The sequence below is a fragment of the Clavelina lepadiformis genome, chromosome 6, assembly GCF_947623445.1.
Source record: "Clavelina lepadiformis chromosome 6, kaClaLepa1.1, whole genome shotgun sequence".
Taxonomy (NCBI): Eukaryota; Metazoa; Chordata; class Ascidiacea; order Aplousobranchia; family Clavelinidae; genus Clavelina; species Clavelina lepadiformis.
This window is the reverse complement of record NC_135245.1, coordinates 13,321,757-13,343,625: the sequence shown is the minus strand read 5'-3', so window position 1 is coordinate 13,343,625 and position 21,869 is coordinate 13,321,757. Positions and strand designations below refer to the sequence as shown.

The window sequence follows — 21,869 nt, the reverse complement described above, 5'->3', positions numbered from 1 at the left end:
TTCTTTATCAAAGCAATATTCAAATAAATATATTAGGTAACTAAAGTTGTGACCTGTATACTAGGCCTTCATTCAGAAGTGGTTGTAAATAGAAAAAGTTTATGGTGCAAACAGATAATTGCTTTGCAAGGTAACACAACGGATACAACACAACCATGTGATAGACAGGGTCAATATAAACAATATGAGACATTGTACAAATAGATAATACAGACGATACGAGGAGAGGTGCAAGATGAAGGCTATGAGTCTTTGCATAATTAATAGATTAGTCGGTCGAAATTTAAAGTAGATGAAGGGCATGTTCTAGAAAACTTTTAAAGGGAAATAGTGCCGCCAGAACACTCTCTCCAAGTTTTGCAATACCTGATTTGGTAAAGAGCTTGTGCAATGTGACTGAACTGATATCTTTTGCCATAAAATGAATAAATGCATTTTTTTGTTACTAATGACCATTTTTATAGTGTGTGTGTGCACCTTATTTTTACCGAAAAAATAAAAAAGAGTCTTATCAGTCACGTCAGCAAGGTGATTACAGGCAATTGGGACCGAAAAATTGCAACTGCAATTCAGAAACAAGGGTGGTAGCAAACACACCAAGCAGCAACCGTATGAAATATTGTATGTTAAAGATAGGTGAGTAAACAACTTCTTGCCCCAATTGTTGGTAGTGATAGTGTTGACATATTTATTAAAGAAAAAGGTCATGTAGCCTATGACGGTCATGTAATTTACCTATCTGGCCTGCTATGAAAAAATATTCGTGACCTCCGCTACAAATAGGCAAAGTGGAATATGTAGGTAACAAACTTGAATACCATACCTGACGTCATTGTTGTTGCCTGCTTTGAGTTTAACGTTGTTACATATCCCATGGATGTTTTTCCAAACACTGTTACGGTATATGTGGTATATGGAATCAGTCCAGTTATTGTTAAAATCTTGCTTTTTGTATAAAACGTGTGCTTATCTGAAAATAGACAGGATCTTATATTACAATACTTATTTAGTTTTTTATTGTTTAGCTTTACATCTAAATACCAATGCAGAACAACTGGCATATTTTTCTTTTTTATTCTGAATAAAAGCGATAGCTTGGCCAGCCATTTAAATGGCAAGCATTTGGTTATGATTAACAACATGTAATCAGAAATTTACAGTATATGATGTCTGTCCAAAAGTGTCCAAGCTTTGGACGTAAAAACACAACACAATAAATTTCACAAATTTTTATGGATCTCATTCAAAATACTCTCCTTGTAAATGCACACACTCTTCCCAGTGCTTCTTCCATTTTTGAAAATACCTTTTGAGCTCCTCTGGAATGTTCCCAAGCTCCACCGTCAATTTTTCCATCATATCTACTTGTGTTTGAAATGGCATCGTTTTTTAGCATGGTTTTGAGCTTGGAAAACAGCCACGAGTCACATAGTGTCAAATCAGGAGAGCAAGCTGTCCCACAAATATTGTATTATTTTTGCCAGAACCCTTGGATAACATGGGTTGAGTGAACAGATGCATTGTCATGAAGGAGCCAGTTCTTCCGTGTTCATATGCTGGGCCACTTTCTTCGCACAACATCACAAATGTGACGTAAAACTTCCGAGTAATACTTTGTGTTGATTGTTGGCCTTCTTCTGCATATTTCTGATGCACCATGCCGCAAAAATTTAAGAAACAGGTCAGCATCACTTTCACCTTGCTACTAACTTGTCTTGCATTATTGGGCCTTAGTGATTTTAAATGTTTCCATTGTAATGAATGAAACTTGGTTTGGTTGATTTAAGTTCAGCTTAAAGTAAGGGGTAAGACCAACAACAAGTTGACCTTATATGAAAGAACATTACTCACTCAACATTCTGGTAAAATACTTTTGAAAAATAATTCTTTTAGTTTAGGTAGTTATTAGCAAAATAACATCGCAAAATTGGCCTTAATTGCGATGTAGATCAAGGCTCTTGTGATGTCATACGTAATCACAGACACCACTCGCAAATTCATATATTTAGCAATACCTACTGAATATCATGTATGTATAGATCTGTTACAGCTGTATTGATTGCTTTAACTACCAATAGCTCAATAGGTGCCGGTTTGACGGATGGCCTATGCAATCCAAAGGATACCATAACTGCATGGACACAAATGATTGGGCTACTGAATTTTGTTTTGATTAAAAAAATCGTAATTTATTCAATTACAATGCTTCACGTCGTTAATTTCTTCACATAATGTCTAATAGGACATAGGCTACACTCCTATGAAATACACTTTTGACTTCAGTTGACAACCGCGCAAGGAAAACAACAGTATATTGTCAAACAACTTGAGTAATCTATAACATAACAAGAGCCTTGATCAGCCTTGATCAGCGTGGTCCAACTGCAGGCCCGCGGGCCAACTTTGGCCCGCGAGCACCGATTTTTTGGCCCGTGAACTGATAGTCAGCTTTGATAGTCGCTATTGTCGAGGAAGAACCTCGACCGCAGATGTCACATTGATCAGCATTTAATAGCTAAAAATTTTGAACTATTCTAATTTCAGTTTTAATTAAAAAAGAGAACTTTTTTCAGTTCTAATATCAATGTCACATTGTTCTTCAGTTCTAATTTCACATTTCTTCAGTTCTGATTTAAAAACATTGGCCCGCAAGATAAAAAATTTTTTTGATTTTGGCCCGCGATGAAAAGAAGTTGGACCACGCTGATCTAGATCACAATGAAGGCTAAAAACTGAGAAATTTTTGGATTTTCTTTTGCTGATAACTACCTAACCACAAATTATTTTTCAAAAATATTTTACCACCATTTTCGGTTAATTGTGTTCTTTCATATAAGATCAACTTGTTTTTTGACATGACCCCCTCACTTTAAGGCCTTCTCTCCAAAAGCGTGTTGAATCTTTTGTATTGTTTCAGTTTGATTACTACCAAGCTTTTGCCAAAACTTGATACAATTCCTTTGTTCTGTCATTTTGCTTGCAAACGAAAAACGCTGAGCATGCACTATAAAACTTTTCTGAATGCATCATATGAAGAGAATGACACTACTTATTGGCTTGAAACTTTTTATGAGTGCAAATTGCTAATGTTATCACATTATGCCAAAACAATTTTCCTGGCATAGCATTATCTTTGTAGAGAAAAGAAAAGATCGGATACATTTTGGAGAGATGTTGTATATAGCAATTCTGCTCAACACTATCCAGTGATCACATATAAATTGGAATACAGACAGTCTATGATCTGAAAAAGGTGATCAGTTTCTTTTTCAAATTTAGGCTAATAAAAATTACAAAAGACAATCGAGTACTGTACTATTATTTGGTGTTTAGCATTGCATATCCCTGCAAAACAATCCTATCTAAACCACATGTGTCTGGATCACAATAAATTTGATCTCTATCACAAAAAATTGATAAATAAAAATATTTAAATCTCATTTTTGAATGATTGATAATGACAGCAAAAGCATTGTTGTTCCAACGTAGGTTTGCAAAAGGTTTATTTAAGAAGGATAACTTAACGTAATGCATGTTTTCTTGCATTTGCAGATGTTTGAAAGCTTATGACAGCATTTATACCAAGTTCAACAGCATGTAAAATACACCTTTTTAGCAATTTAACATAAAATTATTCATAGCTGGGCCTCCTACTACTTAAGTTTATCTTGAACTATAAGACTGCAGCTACAGTGCTTAAGTGGTGTTTTCTGCTATGCATGGCGTGTTGGATTTTTTTTATTACAATAATCATGTATTGTTCTTTGCTATTGCATGTCCTTGCTTGAAGGTTTGTGTTTATGTGAACAAATACTATAGTTAGATAAAAGAATATAATTTTTAGGAAAAGTAGTGAATACTTATTTTCTTAGCTCGTTTTCGACTTACCGTCATTGCTTTTGCAGACAATTTCATACACTGTTATAACTTGACAACTTTCATTGAGTAGCATATCAGATATGACAACAGATAGAGAATTTTCCTTTACATTGATAATATCAAAATCTGGAGTAGAGCTAAAACCTGCAATAATGAATGCTTTTTCAGTTAAAAAGGCAATATTTCCTGCAACGAAAACATCAAAAAAAAATAAAAAAAAATCGTTTTTTTATGCAGTGGCATTCACAACATTTACTCTAGTTGAACTGATTCCATTGATACCCTAATTAGTAACTTGATTTAATTGGTAGGCATTTACTAAATGCTGTAAATGATAAAAAAAAAATTTCAAACATCAACAAAAGTTTTGCTAAAACCTTGTAATGTAATCCTGCCAGTGATAGCAATCTTCCAAATGCTCCGTTTTATCTACAGTAATAACTTACTAATGGCTCAAGTATATAACAATATTTGTGAGAAACAAAACTTTTATCAGTAGTATGATGATATAATAATTATTGGAAGTTTTTTCTTTGATCTGAGGCAAACTGGTTGCTTACTATACCAGATTTAGTCCTAAACAGGCACTAGTTGTGTTAAATGCAATAAAGGAGTAATAAACAAAAAACAAAATATTGCTGGACAATATTAAGGATTACGATGCTTTTGAGTAGAAAAATTAATTGCAAAACCGGAAGTAAATGCCTACAAAAATAAGGCAAAGTGTTGCAATGATAAACACAACACAACATTCAAACACACAGCAAAAACCAAAAACATAAAAACCCAGAATAACACACTTAAAATATATGTTGTGTAATATATGAGAAAACTAATTGCTAGTAAATAAACGAAAACAACTGTTAAAGTTTGAATAAATATATTTAGAGCAGTGGTTTTCAACCTAGGGGTCGCTAGCCTTTTTTCTGGGGGTTGCAATGTCTTTGATGAGTGGGTGTATTTTTTAACTTTTTTTGAAGGAAATGAAGTGGTTAAAAGCTGGTTTGCAAAGAATCGAATTTTACAAGAAAAGCGCTGTTATACGCCCGGTTCTGAAGACTAGCACTTTTAACAGTTAGTTTTAAGTGAAAGTAAACTTGGTAATTTTTAAAAATTTATTATTATTTTATGGTGCCAAGCAAGCTATGGCAAGAAAGTGAAGTTATTATGAATAATTTCTCAAGTGCGGAGTTTTTGATATCGTATCTAATGATAACAAAACACCTCAGTGTGTACTTTGCATGCAAGTTCTTTAGGTCGAATCTATGAACCCATAAAAGCTCAAAAGGCATTTAGAAACCAGACATCTTGACTGCAAACCCAAAGACTAAACATTTTTTTAGCGAAAGGCAAGAAGCGTGAAGAGATCTGGAATGGACTCGTCCGAACTTAATTGTACTTGTGTCATTATTGCGTGTACATAACTGTATTATTTTGGAAATGGATCATCAGGTCGTCTTGGGAAGGGCCGTGGTACGAAAAAGGTTGGAAATCGCTGATCTAAATGATCAAATCCATTTTTCTTTTATATTTTAAGTCCACTGATGTTGGGGTAATTCTTGTTCGCATAGTGAGTGTGATATATGTGAGCATATGTGGTAGTTTGGTTATGCTTTAAACTCATTTTGTAGAGTATTTGAAATATAAAATTCTTTCAAACTTGATGTTTACAATCCTGGTGCACTAATAAATACCATGTTGTGATTATTTGACGTTTGCATAAAGAATGTAGTTAAAAGCTTAAAAAAATTATTATTATTAACTAAATTAAACCAAGTGATTGGCACCTTTTCTGATCTATACGCCTCTTTAAAATTGTTTATATTAATGTCATAAACATAATTAATGAGTCGCCGAGCAATATTGTAAAGTTTGAGAACAACTGCTTTATAGGCTTTGCCACTTTTTCCTGCATTTGCAAGGTTGCCATTCCATCCTGCCATAATAATGAGCTCTTTGTTTTTTGCTCCTCCTCATGCAAAGACAAAAAATTAATCCTTTGGTAAAACAAGTCAAATTTATGTAATTGTTTAGAGCTTTTTCGTTTGAATTTTTAGTGTTTCTCATTACTTCACCACAGGAGTAAGCGTACAGTCATTAACTCAGGTTAAATTAGCTCAAAATGTTGGATAACGCAAAGCAATTTTACTAATACCCAAAAATGGCTATATGATAAGAACTTGACATATCAAAGTGACATATCACAATGATAAGAACTTGACATATCAAAGTATTAGTTATTTATGTTTCAAATTAATCAACTATTACTACTTACAAATTATGGTATGGTGTCAATACTTTATCTTCAGCCTGATGAAGAGATATGTAGATTTGAAATTGTTCAAATACAAAGACAATAGCATAAATTAATAGTACAAGAAAATGACTGTAAAACTCACTAACTTACGATTCCCAAGTGTATATGATTCAACTGTACAAGATGCCACTTTCATTTCACCTAACATTGACTGGATCACTTGTGTATAGAAAACACATGCCTAAAACAAAAATAAATTAGTTGAGGTAAATGTTAAAATAATTTCTTCTGATACGCACCTCTAATACACAAACATAAAAGCAAAACAATAGATTCAATTACAATTATACAGAATTGCTTTGTTTAACTAGGGTTTTTTTGTACTGGACTCCTTTCGTGTGTTTGGTTTGCCACACTTGTTCTCATATATTGCATCAAAAACAATTTGTTAAGTGTCATTTCTTTCTGTCTGTTATCTTGCTCACTCTTTTCTCAATACATTAACACATGCACGTGAATCCACTACAAGCCAATCAAAGGCCGTTGGCTACATTCGCATGTTAAGTAAATTGACACACAGTATTGTGATTAAGCTGATAAATGCGAATTAAATAACTGTGAGTCAAATAACAAACTATCGCAACCGGTCTTATTTCGTCTGTCTTTTTAACACAACAGTAAACCTTTATGCTGCACAGTGATATCACTATAGTCTGATAGTGCTGTATATGTCACAGTCTTCAATTACTGCTAAAAATTGAATTTTAATTGCCTTTTTTCCATAAAAGCCTTTAGCGAAATAACAATGCAGTGCCTTGCTGCCAACACGAACAGCTGAAATGCTTTGTCTAGTGAAAAATTTAACCGCATTCCTGCCGAGTCATTGTTTATATTTTAAAGCAATCGTTTTGAAACATGGTTTACAAATCAGCTACGTGAAGCACTTCAAATTATTTTATCAATGGAAAACCACAACATCCATCTTAGTCTCTTCGTATAAAGATATTGATGTCAAATGGTGTAGTTACTTTGATCAATATTCACAATGTAATAAAACTTAATATAAAAGTAGGCTATGAATGCAACAACGTAAATAATGGAAGTTGAGTGTCAGCCAAATATCTCAATTACTGGTACATCCACGCTCATGATTTTCAATAATAAGTCAACAGACTTGAACAATTACTTTGCGTGTAAAATTCCTCAATTTTGTTGTTTAAAGACAATCATGTATGGTCTGTTTATTGTACGAATGAAATTTGGCCGAGTAAACATATTTTTTCCAGGTTTTTGGTCAAGTCGATGTAGGCCCCCTCTCTATTTTTGGCCCAATATTTTTGTCAAAAAAAGAGGCTTATACGCCGATATATGTTATAGGTACTTTCATAGAATCCTGTGCTAACGAGTTTGATTTTGGTCACACCAGTCTTTTTCTAAATGCGGTAACTTAAATTAGTTCTACCCTTACACTTTCATATAAATGTTGATATGTTAAATACACTTACATCATTTTCTTAAAATAATGGCCAATTGCTTGTATTAAAATAAGATAAATGTCAATAATAACAATATTAGCTAAATCATTGTACCACATACCGTAACAACATCTATTTAATACCTTTAAACCAGTGATGTTGTATGAGGTAGACATTTTAGAAATTCGTTTTGTGACTATAATATCATTAAACCCTGAAATTGTTATCTGAAAAGCATCATACGATGGCTCGTTTTGGGGAAGAACCCATTCAGAATTTATCCAATGTTCCCCACGCGACTCTGTATGACATTTGGTTGGCTGTTTTTCTGGTAAAACAAACAGAAAGGGGTTTTAAAGAAACTTACATAAATAATATAACTGATCATTACGTAAAACATTATAAATTTATAAGTACATACGTTTGTAATTACACATTGATGTATTTAATAACATCATGGTGGGATGTGATAATCCACTTGAGTTTTCTGCAACTAAAGATATATTGTAGTGTGCAGTTTTGCTTAAATTGTAAAATTCGGCATGAAACTGATAATGATCATCGAAGTTGTAGTCAATAACAGATTGCTTTTCTTCACCATAACCTAGTACATCATTGACTGACACTGTAAACTTCTGAATAAATCCTCTTTTCTGCAAAAAAAGCAGAAAACGTTATGCACTAAACCATTGAAATGGTTTGGCATGATATCATAATTTTTATTCTTAAACTGATGAAAGTCTTTCCACAACTTAAACTTGGTGATGATTCATCATCGCTCTGCCCTTGATTACCCAGTTAGCTTTCATGCAAGTTTTGATTGATACATATTTCAAGTTTGTTTTTGATTTTTTATATTGTATTGTTCACATTTGGAACTGTCCATCAGGACCACTGAGTAGGAGCAAGCGTCATTAACGTCTTGCACAAGAGTAAAATAAAAGTAGCACCACTGGTTATCGAACACAGGCCACATTACTGTACGGTCATCACTCTAACCACTCGGCTACTGAGTACCAATACAACAAATGAAATAGTATCACAATCTTTATCCTTAAACTCAGGAAAGTCTTTGTAAAATTTAAACTCAGCAAGGATTCTGCATAGCTTGAGCCCTGGTAACTGAGCTGTCTTTGTGCGAATTCCAATGGATACAAATTGGAATTGCTCACCAGGATAACTAAAACAGGAGCAAGCTTCATTATTGCTTCGTTATTAGGGGGTGAATTGCAATCGAATATGGGTCGCATTATTGCGAGCCTAGCACTCTAGCCGCACCGCAACTGAGTTGACATACACTATAAAGTTCAATAAATGCTCACTCTTTCTCTCTCGTTGGAAGTTGTCCACTCAAAAGGGTCATGTGGTCAATCGATCTTGGGGCTATCGACAAAGTTTTAAGCCTTTTCTCAAAGCAGGTAGTTCGGCTAAAGAGGAAGCCATTTGTGATCAGGTCAAATCAGTAAAGTAATTGTACCACGTGATTGTTGGCCTTAAAAAACTGGCAAGTTAGTAGTTTTTGATAGCTTTCGCTCCATAACAGCCAAATGCTGAAGTTAATGCATGACTGCATTAACTTTGCGATAACTTTTCCAATTGTCCAATTTAATGTTTTGCTTTCCATCACTGGAGAATTACACTTCCAGCCCAGCTTTGTTTGATCTTTTTCAGCCTAGTTATCGCAAACAGTTGTAAAAAGATCAACTGCATTTTGAGAGATCAAGCTCGAAAGAAACTAAGCTAATGAGGCAAATAGCAAACAATCGATATGAATCCCACTGTTTCTTACCATGAAACACTCTTCACTAAAGTTTTGGAAGTCTATAAAGTTCATGTAAACTCTGAAGAAGAGAGCTGACAGCTGCACATCCCTTTGGTCCAACATCCACAATGAAATATTTTTATTTAACACCGTTCAAAGGGATACAAAGTTCAGGGCAATTGTATAGTTTATAGTAATTTAGTGGCTAGTAAGAAGTTATCTTTGAGAACATACTACGACAATACACTCTAAAGCGGGGGTATTCAAATGGCGGATCTCGATCCGGATCTGGATCTTTTCAACTTTTTGTGTGGGTCTTCCAATGTAGTCTTGAAACAATCTTGCAGCTGTAGCACACTTCACATTTGAATTTTACAAAGTTATAAATAAATTGTAGGCCCTACAATGTAGGGTAAATTTACATAAATAAAGCACCGTAAAAATTAAAGCATGTCCAATATGTTTACGATTTGTATTTAGTGGATCATCACGTTGTCAGGTTTGGCTGTGGTGGATCATGGCAGAAATCATTTGAACACCCCTGCTCTAAACGTTATTTTGAGTGATCTGTTGATATGTTTTTTCAAGGTCAATAAAGCAAGGTTAGATATCTTTTGAGCATTCTCAAGATTTTTAAAAAATTGTTTGAGAGAAAAAATTGATCCATAGTTCTTTGACTGACCAACCAGGACAAAAATCACGGTACAGGCCCTCAAACTGTGTGTAAGGAAAATGTCTCTTAGTTTTCAAATGAACTGTTCTGCTTGAAGTTTAAACTTGTTCCTCGTTACATGCACAATTAATGATGTCTCGATAAAGTAACTAAAGTTGCTAGTTCAAAAATATCGAGAGTTAGTGACTGGCTTATATATAACAACGTAACCTGTCATGAAAAAAAAGTATGATTTTTTTCAAACAAATCCCGAAAATCCAGCATTGCCCCTCTAGCTGTAAATGGACAAATGATAGATGGGGTTAAAATGATTGTATTCTTGGCAGAATAAAACTAAATTAATTATTATATTAAATTAATTTCAGTGTAAACCTAACCTGGAAGTTCCATACTGATTTCTGTGCTGAAAAAAAGAGTATGGGCTCAATGAAAAAATTTAAGTCATACTTAAACAAAAGCAGCTTATTTTGAATCATATCTTAATAGAATCACAGATTTGGTCAAATCATAAAGAAAATGTTGTAGTAGAGAAAAGAGAAATATAGAGAATGTAGAGAAATGTATACAAAAGACGTGCCACAGATTTGGTAGCGTATAAGCTCCCTTTTTTGATGAAAATATTAGACCAAAAAAGAAGAGGAGATGTGATTATCGGGGACGTGACCACACATGATAATCTTTAAACAACAAAATCAAGAAATTTTACACGCAAAATAATTCTTCAAGTTTGTTGACTCGTTGTTACAACTTACAAATCATTAGCATGGACATACAAGTAATTGAGATCCTCTTTGGCTAACAATCAACTTCCGTTATTAACGTTGTTTCAGTTATATTTGTCAGTTCATATTTTAACTAGCATATGATCCATTACTTCAGGGTGGTCCAAGACTGCGAGCATGAAGGACCAAACTAAAGTTTGAGGAAAACATTGATGGCCGCATATGAGGAAAATCCCATGTTAGCAAAGGAGTGAGTTTACTGTTCTAATTGAGTTGATGCTTTGTCGCATGACTAATAACGCACTCTTTGATATTTTCTACTTGTTTGCGACTATACTTGCAACAAAAATCAACGTATCTGTGTATTGACACACAATACTGTGACGTTAACCATAATAAGGCATTATCACCATAATAATCACATATTGACTTGCACTTCAATGATGTGTCACTGATCTTAAGCTGTGGCTAATGCAACCCATTTAAATAAAAGCAGACCTGGGTAACAATTGCGGATTTCGACCTGGAAAAGACAGTGTACCAAAACCCTGAAATTATTATCGGGCTGCACAAAATCTGTCCGTGATAGATCTAAAAAACTTAGCTGAATTATATTCAATTATACCAAGATACGAATCACCAATTATACAAGGATATGGGGCAGATTCTCCCTTTACTACAAAGAGATCCTGAATCTCACAATATTAATGTATATCGCACTTTCGTTTTCCTTTTTGTTAAGACCTTTTAGAAAGATTTTCATTATTTGTTGGAAATAGTGAAATATTTCTTATTAGATTGGCTTAAAGTGCTTTGAATGTGACAAGTAACACACCTGCCATTTGAGCAGTATTCTGGTTTTATTTCCCTTGGAAAAGCATTCTGCATCTAAAACTGAATGGTCCGTAGCAAAGCGTGGTCCTGCAAATAAGTGATATAAGTTAAATAAGTTGTTACCTCTTGTCAATTGTCATTGTCTAGTGCCTAATATAGCTGCGATAACATTTTATTTGGATTAAGCTGAAAAATCAAAGCATTAGGCATTTTATTCTGCTCAGAACAAAAAATGGTATATAAAACATGATTATTTGCAGACAATTGCAATTATCACAACCCTATGGCATAAAATTGGATCTAGTGACATTAACTGTTATAAATTAAATGCTCAAAAATGTGGTAGATTGGTTACAAAATGTTATAAATTACTTTCTGGGTAAAATTTAATCAACACATTTTGTCTAACTTCATATTAAATACTTCAAATTGAAGCATGTCATTGTAAACTACAAAGCCATACTTGTCACGAAACTTTTTTGGCTAGGTTTGCTCCAAATTCTTAATACATGAGGAATATCAGCAACAGCTGCCTTGACATATATGGTATATCTCCTAGCATTGAACAGTGGTAGGTAACAAAATCCAACTTCATCCAAGATTACTTTAGTGTTGGGTGGTGATTCTTTCAGCTTGAAACACATTTTAAATACAGTTAATCATAGACAAATGTTAACTTGATCAACAAATTAAGTGCAACAATCCAGTCAAAAAATTTCATAACTTTTTTAATATCCTATAAAAAAGGAAATAGCAGGAGGAGAATTTCACGTTTCTGCTATTATTGTGTATTATCTGGAATATTAGTTAACTTTAATGTTAAACATAGTTGTACAAAAAAGGGCTTTACTACAGAATTTCCCAAACTTTTTTGAGCGCGACACAAATCTTAGTTTGGTGAATGTCTCGCGATCCAAGTCTCAAACAGCATATTTTAACATAAAAAAATAATGACTGTATGGATGGTTTTTGGTAGATTCAATCAGTGGATTTCCAAGTTTGTTTGCAATGTGAGCAATTTAGTCTTTTCTTAAGTACAGTGGAACTCCGATTAACAACCACCCCGACCACACGACCATTTCAACAGGGCACGGAATATCCTCTATTGCAATATGTAACATTCTGTTTCGCCAACGTGGCCACTCTGGTATCCAGACCGTAACTACAATAAAGTTGGAACGAACCAACTAATTAAACCCCGCCTAACCCAACAATTAATCTATTATTACAGAAAAAATCACAAAGTTTTTAACTCGTAATTTTTAAATAACAACTAATTAATTGCAGCTGCGCCGTAAGCATCTAGGACTGTATTCTAGTGATGGCTGCCATCATACCACTAGAAAAAATGGTGCATTTCAATTTTTTTTACAATTTCCTGTTAACCTAACTTAAATTTTATAACTTAGTAACCTAAACTTAATCTAAATCTAACTTCTAATCTATATGTAACTCAACAAAACCATAAATAGCTAAAATCAATTTTTACATCTCTGTTCTCCTATAACCTAACCGCCTATATTTTACAAAAGGTTAGAGCATGACAAACAAATGCGGCAACTCACTGTTCCTTATGTTTCAACAGTTTTTAATTGACTTTAAAAATTATAAAAGATACGAACTGTTTCAGAAAAAATATTTCTGATATTCTAGGTTCTTGATATGAGATTCAAATCAGTTAGTAGAAAACTTCAACAATTGCAATAACACAAGCATCTGTAATTGATTGGTGTTGTTATGTTTTCGTTGTTGGAGCTTAGTAGTTGAACTAGGTAATTACACTATCAACATACAATTACCATCAATATACCACCATCAATTTGCAGCACGTGGTTGATTGTAATTTCTGTAATTTTCTGAACATGAGTCTCCAAGTTCGTGCGAAGTTTCACAACCAGAAAGTTCGATTGTTCGTGCTGATTAATCATTGTCTGAATGCAGACATTCCTAAGCAGTCAATTCAGTTAATATTGCTTGTAATTTGACTGCTTTTGTAAGCTTGACCGTATACATGACTAGTTTGATGTTGAATCTAAAACAGCTGTTGTTAGTTGCTGTCTAATTGACTTGACATCAATAAGCATAAATATTCACTTCCATTTATGCTGATTCTTTGTTGGTTAAACATGATGAAACGCAACATGGTGTCGAGACAGCGAAATAACAACATCTTCTCGACTGGGTCTTTGAAGAATAGTAATTATAATGAATACATTAGGCGTTAACCCAGAGCAACATAGAGTTGCTTCAATCAGCACAGGAAAACACATCGTAAAGAAATAAACACAAGAGTGACATGAAACACAAGCTACAAACATTCGATAGGAAATTGTTTGCAGACTGCTTAGAAATTACAACATGTTCTGGTAAATATAGATCTTGTAAGCAGACCTAATGCAAACATAGTTACTGAGGTCGTATAATTTTACTTAATGTTTGTTTAAACTGTTAATTTGAAATTTGTCATACGTCTCTCCATACGTTATACATCTATCAAAGAGTTCTTAAAGCACAGTACAAAATGATTAATCCCTTATCGCATCTAGTGGATGCTTGGCACTACAACGCTTACTATTACATATTAAATGAATATTCTGCGTATTTCACATATAACAGGATTACAAAAACATGCTTAGTACTCTACGCCTAAGGCCAAGACTATAGAAGCAATACCGTCCTGTGTATAATTGTGACATCATACTGCAGTGCTAAATATACTAACGCGACCAGTCCGCTAACACTTCACTATGGTCCTGCAGGTGGTTGACTTCTGAGGTTCTACTGTACGTACATTACAGACAGACACAGACAACCAGTAGTAGTGCGGGCGATACACTATGAAAGACACCAGGTCGCGAACCATACTTTGGGAACCACTGCTTTAGTATCTATGATAATATACAGAAACAACAAATTAAATTGACTAAAAAAATTAGAGCTAAAAGAATAAAAACCAGTAAGACCTAAAACTGCTCAAATAAAAAGTCTGGATTGAGTAAACAGCATTTCAATTTCACAAAAAAAAACAAGTAATCACAGTAGCAAAAGAAGTCTTACGTAAATGGAACTGTAAAAACAGTGACACGAGATGTAAACAGTCAGAGAAGTGTAAGTGTAATCTTATCTAAAGGTAAGATTTCCTGTATGACTAATGTAGGTAGTAGTAGGGTGATAAGGCATCTAGTATAAGTAATTCGTATCAGTGTGTAAACAATGAGCTTACCCAATTTGATCCAGTTCTGTCTAAACAGTTCTATCTCATCTTTTATTTTTGCAAGTTTTGTTCTTATTCTTAGTACTCTACTGTATCGATCTGATCATCAATAGAGAGACTAACAACTCAAGATATCTTAGTTAATATAATCAATTGTAATAAATTAAAACAGGTAAAAAATGTGTACAACAACTTGTGATAAACATTTATTTAATAATGTTATTTATGTAGCTTTATGTTAGAATAACAAGCTTTTGTTTATGTGACAGCAACTGGCAAAAACAACAGCATTAGAATAGAGACATAAAAACATGATATTAAATTCTAGTATCAGCTATGGAAGTGAAACTTTTTGCCACAAAAAAACATATATAGATGATATGTATGAAAATTCCAAACACTAAGATATTAATTAAAACCAGTTACTAGAACTGTGATAAACCAAAAACGTAGGCTTTGCAATATGCTTAGCTTACCATGTTTAGGGTACAGTCAACCAAGATTGTTTTTATACCTAAAGTTTCTTTCAAACCAGCATAACACAACCTAGAATAGGGAAACTGGGTCAAGCAGAATCGAAAGATGCCAGGCTTTACGCATAAAATCGTCCTCGCACATAACCTAACATGCATCTACAGACTGCACCAGGTGTGTTTAAATATCACCATGCAAGGCAGCATGAATGGAGTTGATCAAATATTCAGAGAATGGAGGTAAACCTGCAAGATTAAGCTGTAACTCGCCTCTGACCCATACACGTTATAGTCGTTATATCGCTGTTGATACTTGTTCATGTTTATACAAGTAAATATATATATACTGTACATATATATGGGTTGCCATGTCACAGATGTTTACTGAAAGTGTGGAAGCAATATGAAAATTTTATAACTGAAACCGTAGATGAGCCAGCTGGTTCTGGGGCTGATGTTTCACCTTCAAACTCTCGTTTTTATTGCCAGTCTTTACAACACATAATGAAAGGTGAATAAAAATTTCTCTCTTTACTGCAGAAAAAATATCCTCTTAAGTTCAAAATCTTTGGGAAATCTTCCAAATGAATTGGAGACTGGGTTGGTTTATCAGTTTTGCCCTTCTTCAAAAGTAAGTTTAAATCAAGTTCAGCATGAATGCCACCAATTTTGCCAAACATATCCCACCGCAATATTTCAACAACGACCTCACCAAGGATGCAAATACAGTTACTCTTCTTTTCATGACTCTATTGTGCAAAGCTGCTGACTATCTTTTTGTCATGTGGTAATGTGCTAAACCTAGTTGGATTTAAGCATTGTAAAACCACAAAAAATTGAAATTCAAGGTATTCTTAATGGAATTTAAAGCCGTCTTATCAAAAAAAATTCCGTGTAAATTTTGAAAGTGATTATTTCACCTGAAGTAGGTCACGTAGCTTGACAGGCAGTTAGGTTAGGGAAATCGGTAAGCAAAAAGATTATTTTAGCTAGTTAAGGTTTTAATGAAGTTAAAGTTAGATTAGGTTTACATTGATATGTTATAACATTTTCATTAGGTTAACAACTGTAAAAAATAGGTCCAAACGATTCACAAAATTTTTCCGGTGAAATAATGGCAGCTGTAAATTTCCTTTTAATATTGTAGGGTATTGCTTTAAGGTACAACTTTTCTAAGGGAAATTAAAAGCTTCTACTGCACAATTAGCAGAATTGCAATTTAGATGGTTTTACTGTCGAATTACAGTACTCAAATTTAATAGTTAAAATTTTTGTTTCATCATATGAAATTTAATTTATTGTCAAACAAAGGGTTATTATTGATGACTATAACATAAACCATTTCCGCCCACTGGGCAAGTTTATCTCACTAATAGAACGGTTTGGATACTTTTGAAACAAACTCAATAAACAAAAGAATCACAAGAAATAACTTTGTTCTAAAGGAGAAAAATAAGAAAAGTAATCATCTCCCAATACTTGGTGAGGTTTGCGCCGAAATATCATCCTAAAATTGGTGCTTGGCAAGATCGGTTGTTAGTCCAGCTTGAGCTTTTATATTTTTATTTTTTATATGGATGCCAAATAGTATTCTAAAGCAAGAATATCGCAAACAAGCCAAAATAAGTAGAAAGCTATATCCAGTTATATACATGTCTGCATGCATACAGGTAACAGGTTTCGCTTTACCACTGTTTACAAATGTTGTTGTTGTGCTATAGCAGCCAAACTACCATTTTGTTAATGACATATAGTCAAGAATCCTTTGTCTTGCTTGCTAACGACTCATTTGCTGCACTTTCTTTGTGTTAAATAATGTATTGCAGACATGAGATTAAAAAAGAATTATGACCATAAAACAAGTACAAAAAACAATTTATGACCATAGCACCAGCCAATTTTCAGAACTGCAAATTTACTAACCTATGTAAATTTAAATGTTCCTTTTAACTTAATTAGAATTCTACAAAAAACATTTCATGTCGTCAACAGATAGTCCAATGCACAGAGTAGCTTTAAATAAATATTGCATATCTTATTCTCCTGTCAAGTCTGTTTCTAAATGTAGGTCAGACAAATGCTAGAAAATTAGCTTGTCAGTACTATTCTAGTGCATTTTATGAGGCTAACAAGGAGATAGATGTAACCATGTTTGGAAACACTTTTAAATTACATGTGTTTCCAGGTACCATATCACTCTTACCCCATCAAAAACTGTGTAAGTAACATTGTACACAATAGGCTTCCAAGAACCTTCAGTACATTCTGGTTTCTGTAATTCGACATAAACTTTATTTGAATAGTTTACAGCATTCGCAATTGGGGGATCCAGTTTAACTGTAAAACAAAAGCGTTATGCTATTGGATAGTTCATATATCATAATTTTATCTTAACTTAAGAAAATAGAAACTGAAAAGGAAAGAAAAATGACCAAACATATTTTTAAAATGCAACATACAGACAATTTAAGTTAATCAGGATTATTAGCGTATTTGGTATAGTTTCAATAACTGTGATGAAAACATAACACAGTTTTAATGAATTTTTGTTTTGTTTGAACCTTTAATCTTTGCCCCTATGATCAAATTATAAGGCAGTATATGAATATAATAACGTCCGACATCATGTTCACTCCTGTAACCGACCCATGTAGCATATGGTCGCGGTTTCTTTTTTTTAGCACAGGACTCCTAAACACAGCTTTGATTCCTGGGATATAGTTCATTTTGGTGAAGCGTGTGTAACAAGTCAGCAACATCCTTATTGTGAAACAAACACAAATGTACAACCAAGTTTTTTAGTAATAAACTTCAGTTTTAAATACTCTTTTCCAGTGTGGTATACAAATTCACATGCCCAGATAACACTTACACAGACAAAACAACATGCAAATGCACTACATCATACAGCAATAGTAACAAGTTCACAGTACTAGTAATGTACAACGTATTACAAGGCCAATCATTATGAAGCATTAACAATAAACTACCCACCCCAATAGAAAAAGGCTTTTGAAAATAGAGCATTGCTTCAACTAAAGACATTCAACACATTGCTTGTGCAAGACTGATTTATTTGTGCCATTTCTGACGTCCAAATTTCATATATGAGTCGCAATTTTTGGTCAAGCTTTTGCGTACTGTTTTGTTTTCTGTCAAATCTCTTGTTTTTAACAGTATATTTTTTTCACAACAGTTTAAATTTTAGTTCTGAAACGGACCAATCCTTTATAATTCATAATTCTTTTGGTTCTCACTTTAACCCATACTGTGATGAGAGACGGTTTGAAGATTATCTAAAACTATAGAAACCAATTTCAGTGAGCCTGAGTTTTTAAATTGATAAACACCTTTCCTAATGATAAAAAGACATAACATTCATTGTTCATATTAGGAAGTGACATTGGTTGTGGTGTTTCACACTGACTAGACTTTGCTGTCCATTAAGACCAACATAACAATACACAAATGCTTCCTACTATTTTCTTTATAATTGGAAGATCATTGACATTTTGGTCTAACACTCCTGGACATTTACCTAAGGAAGAAAAACTACTTTGTCTACTTCTCTACTACATACTTTAGATCCCTGACATCTGCACAAAAGTCAAAGATCAAATTTAATGTGGGGAAAAACAGGATCGGTATGATGATGATCCAATCAATACGGTAACTTCATGCCCTGTTAACTGCTTAAGTATTAGCAGTTCGAAATTAACACTAACAACTTAATTGTGTATTTAGAATTTGTTTACAATTGAAGGCAAAATAAAACGTTACCAAAACTCTTATTTAGCCAGGATAAGAGATCTTTGTGTTGAACTTGCAAAACTGCCATGTTTATAGTGCTAAAAAAAATTGCACTATGATGGCACAAATGCAATTATGGCAGTTTTGCATTTGCACTAATTGTTCTCATGTTCAAAGCATAAGTTTAGGGAAATTATACGAATAGTAGCATTAACTTTGGTTTTGAGTGGTCAAATATCGCAGATGTTGTGCCTTCGAGTAAGTTTTAATTTGTTGTAAATGGGGTCAAATGGATGTTTTTATGGTAAAGGTTGCAGGCACCTGAACTATACGATTACAGTAAAAAACAAGGTATTTAGAGAGAAAAAACAACTAAATAGAAACCAGGAAGTCAAAAACTAAATAAAATGGTGTTGAGCATTGTAAAGAAACAGTGTGAACTGAATTTTTGCTTTGCTTTAGATCAATCGCATTGCCTATATTACTTACCACACATGATCAACAACTCAAGATTGTAAAAGAAGGAGTACATTTTAATAAATACATTTTCTATCATTTTGGTTCTAGTGTTTTTTCTCAGCACTCCAAACACTTTGCTCCAAAAATTTTAACTGTTGCAATATTGTAACTTATTTTATAACCAAATACACTTGTAAAAACTTACCAATATTGCAGGGGTTGAATCCAATAACTTTACTGCACTCCGACTTGTCAGTGTTTATAGTTTTGATAGTTAATTGCAACTTAATGTTTTCTTTGGCAATAAATTTACAGCTTGATACATTTACAAATGCATAAGTGTGACAAATGAAGCTTTTACTTGTACTTGCACAGATCACGTTTAGAACACTAAAAACAAGAAATTGTAAGTAAGCAAGTGTATATTAAACCTTACATTAAGTATAAAAGAGGCCTTTAAAAGTAATAATTATTTATCAACTAAACACGTAGAGGAAGAGGGATATACACCTTTTTTTAACTTGGTTGTCTCAGAAACACTTAACTTTGAAAACCATTGTTAGTGCAATATTTTTTGGCAGATGTAAGTATAACAACATAACCAATTAAATTATTAGAAAAAGTAAAATGCATACCGGTATCCTTGTGCTATTTGTCATAATTAGTCTTTATTCTTACAGAATTCTTGTGCAGATCTGATGGTATTTTATTGTTATTGGTGTTTTATTTCGAGTGTTTAACAACAAGCGCTGTATTATATTTTAGCCGTTTTTAGAATAAGCGATATATTATTATTTATGACTTACGTCATTTGTAATTACAATCCTCAATGTACTAGTTCTCAATGTCAGACTAGCATTGTTAGTATGACTACTGAATGGATTTCCAAAGCAATGACTGTTTCGTTGTGAATCACAATAATATAATTATATTCGAGGACGTTGATAGTTTGGTTATTGTACTGTGCCCAACTAGTCTAGTAGTGGTTAACAAACTCGCATATCAATAGAGTCAGACTAACGAGCAAATAATCAGTAATTATAACCAAAACAACCTAGTAAGAACACTGTCAGTTGGCATATCCTATCTCTACTATGTGATTTACAAGTTGAAAGTGCTTGTTTAAAGGAAAGGTGCATGTATGCTGAAAGGAAATGTAAAAACAGCAAGCTACACCATGAGGAGACACTTCTCTATAGTTTATTAAAAAGAGGTTGGTCAATAGTCATAAAGCGAAAAAGAGAAGTTGATCTGTTAAGGTGGTTCCCAAAGTACAAACGCCCCCAGGGAGCGCTGGCGCCCATACCTGGCCCCAAACAGAATGATTGGAGGATGCTGAGAGAAAATCGGGGCAGTTAAAAGAATAGGATGACTTTTAGTCAATTTTTGCTTCAAAAAAAATCGAAGCAGAAAGATAGTGACTGTAGGAGCTCTCTGACAGATGTTCGAGTGTTCAGTGAGACTGGTAGGTATGAAGTAACAAAATCTTTGTTTGATTTGAATGATGGATGGCGACTGGTGTAATAATACCTGTTACCTAGTTTTGATTTGTTGGCAGGAGTTAGGTTTGTAAATGTTTCATTTAGTCACTTGTCGATGTAGTTAAAAGATAAGCAAATATACAGTTCAAAAGAGGAACGTCTTGCCGCGTCAAAAAGTGTTTTAATTTTCGATATTTAGCCAGCATGGGCGTTTGATAGTCAGTGATTTGTCCAGGGGGGGGCGCTATTAAAAAAAGTTTGGGTAACACCATGTTATGGTATTGAAAATTTTTTATTTAAACAGCAACCAAGTATACATCTCGACGTGTCTTTACGATCAAAAGATATTGTAGACTTTTGGTGTTTGCGTGAAATTAAACATGTATCAAACTCCTTGTAGGCATATCCATTTTGTATATGAAAATTGATTGCAGAAATCATAAAATTTATCTTAAAAACCAATAAAATGCAATGCAAAAATTGCTTGATAGCAGTGCGTTCTTTGTTTTTGCCTAATAGGCTAAATTACACAAACGCACATACCTAGCCGCAAACCCGCAAAATATTATTTCTGTCCATCTTTAGGAAGGTTTGTAAATATTTAAGTAAAAAAGATTTTACATGCTTGTTTGAAAAAATATTTTTGGAATTAATGAGATGAAGAAATTTTCTATTTAACCATCATTCAATTTATGAAAAAAATCTGATTTTTCTTAGATTAATCTATGTTCTGTATTGAGGTATTTTCCATTGTAAAGAAGAGGCATACCAGTGATTTGTGAAAATTTTTTCTTCCCATTGTAGAGTTAACAATGTGACCAATTATTCGCACAACTTGTGTTTTATATTAACTTTGGGTTATGGATTATTCACTGTATGTTGCAAAATAG

At 33.5% G+C, this 21,869-nt stretch overlaps 1 protein-coding gene across 5 annotated transcripts in view; it reads right to left on the bottom strand.

Moving 5' to 3' along the window:
* Positions 1-21,869, bottom strand: part of LOC143461634 (cell adhesion molecule Dscam2-like) — a 58,988-nt gene that overhangs the window by 25,876 nt on the left and 11,243 nt on the right. For 4 of the 5 annotated variants that reach the window (XR_013118062.1, XM_076959419.1, XM_076959421.1 and 1 more), the window contains 9 exons: positions 19,704-19,888; positions 17,493-17,626; positions 12,066-12,234; positions 11,604-11,689; positions 8,033-8,264; positions 7,755-7,939; positions 6,287-6,377; positions 3,889-4,023; positions 824-970 (listed from right to left, as the gene is read on the bottom strand). Coding sequence is in view for 4 of the 5 variants with exons in the window: in XM_076959419.1 (XP_076815534.1) it covers positions 824-970; positions 3,889-4,023; positions 6,287-6,377; positions 7,755-7,939; positions 8,033-8,264; positions 11,604-11,689; positions 12,066-12,234; positions 17,493-17,626; positions 19,704-19,888 (1,364 nt within the window). In the remaining variant the exon portion in view is untranslated. The other variant, XM_076959422.1, reaches the window with a different exon arrangement.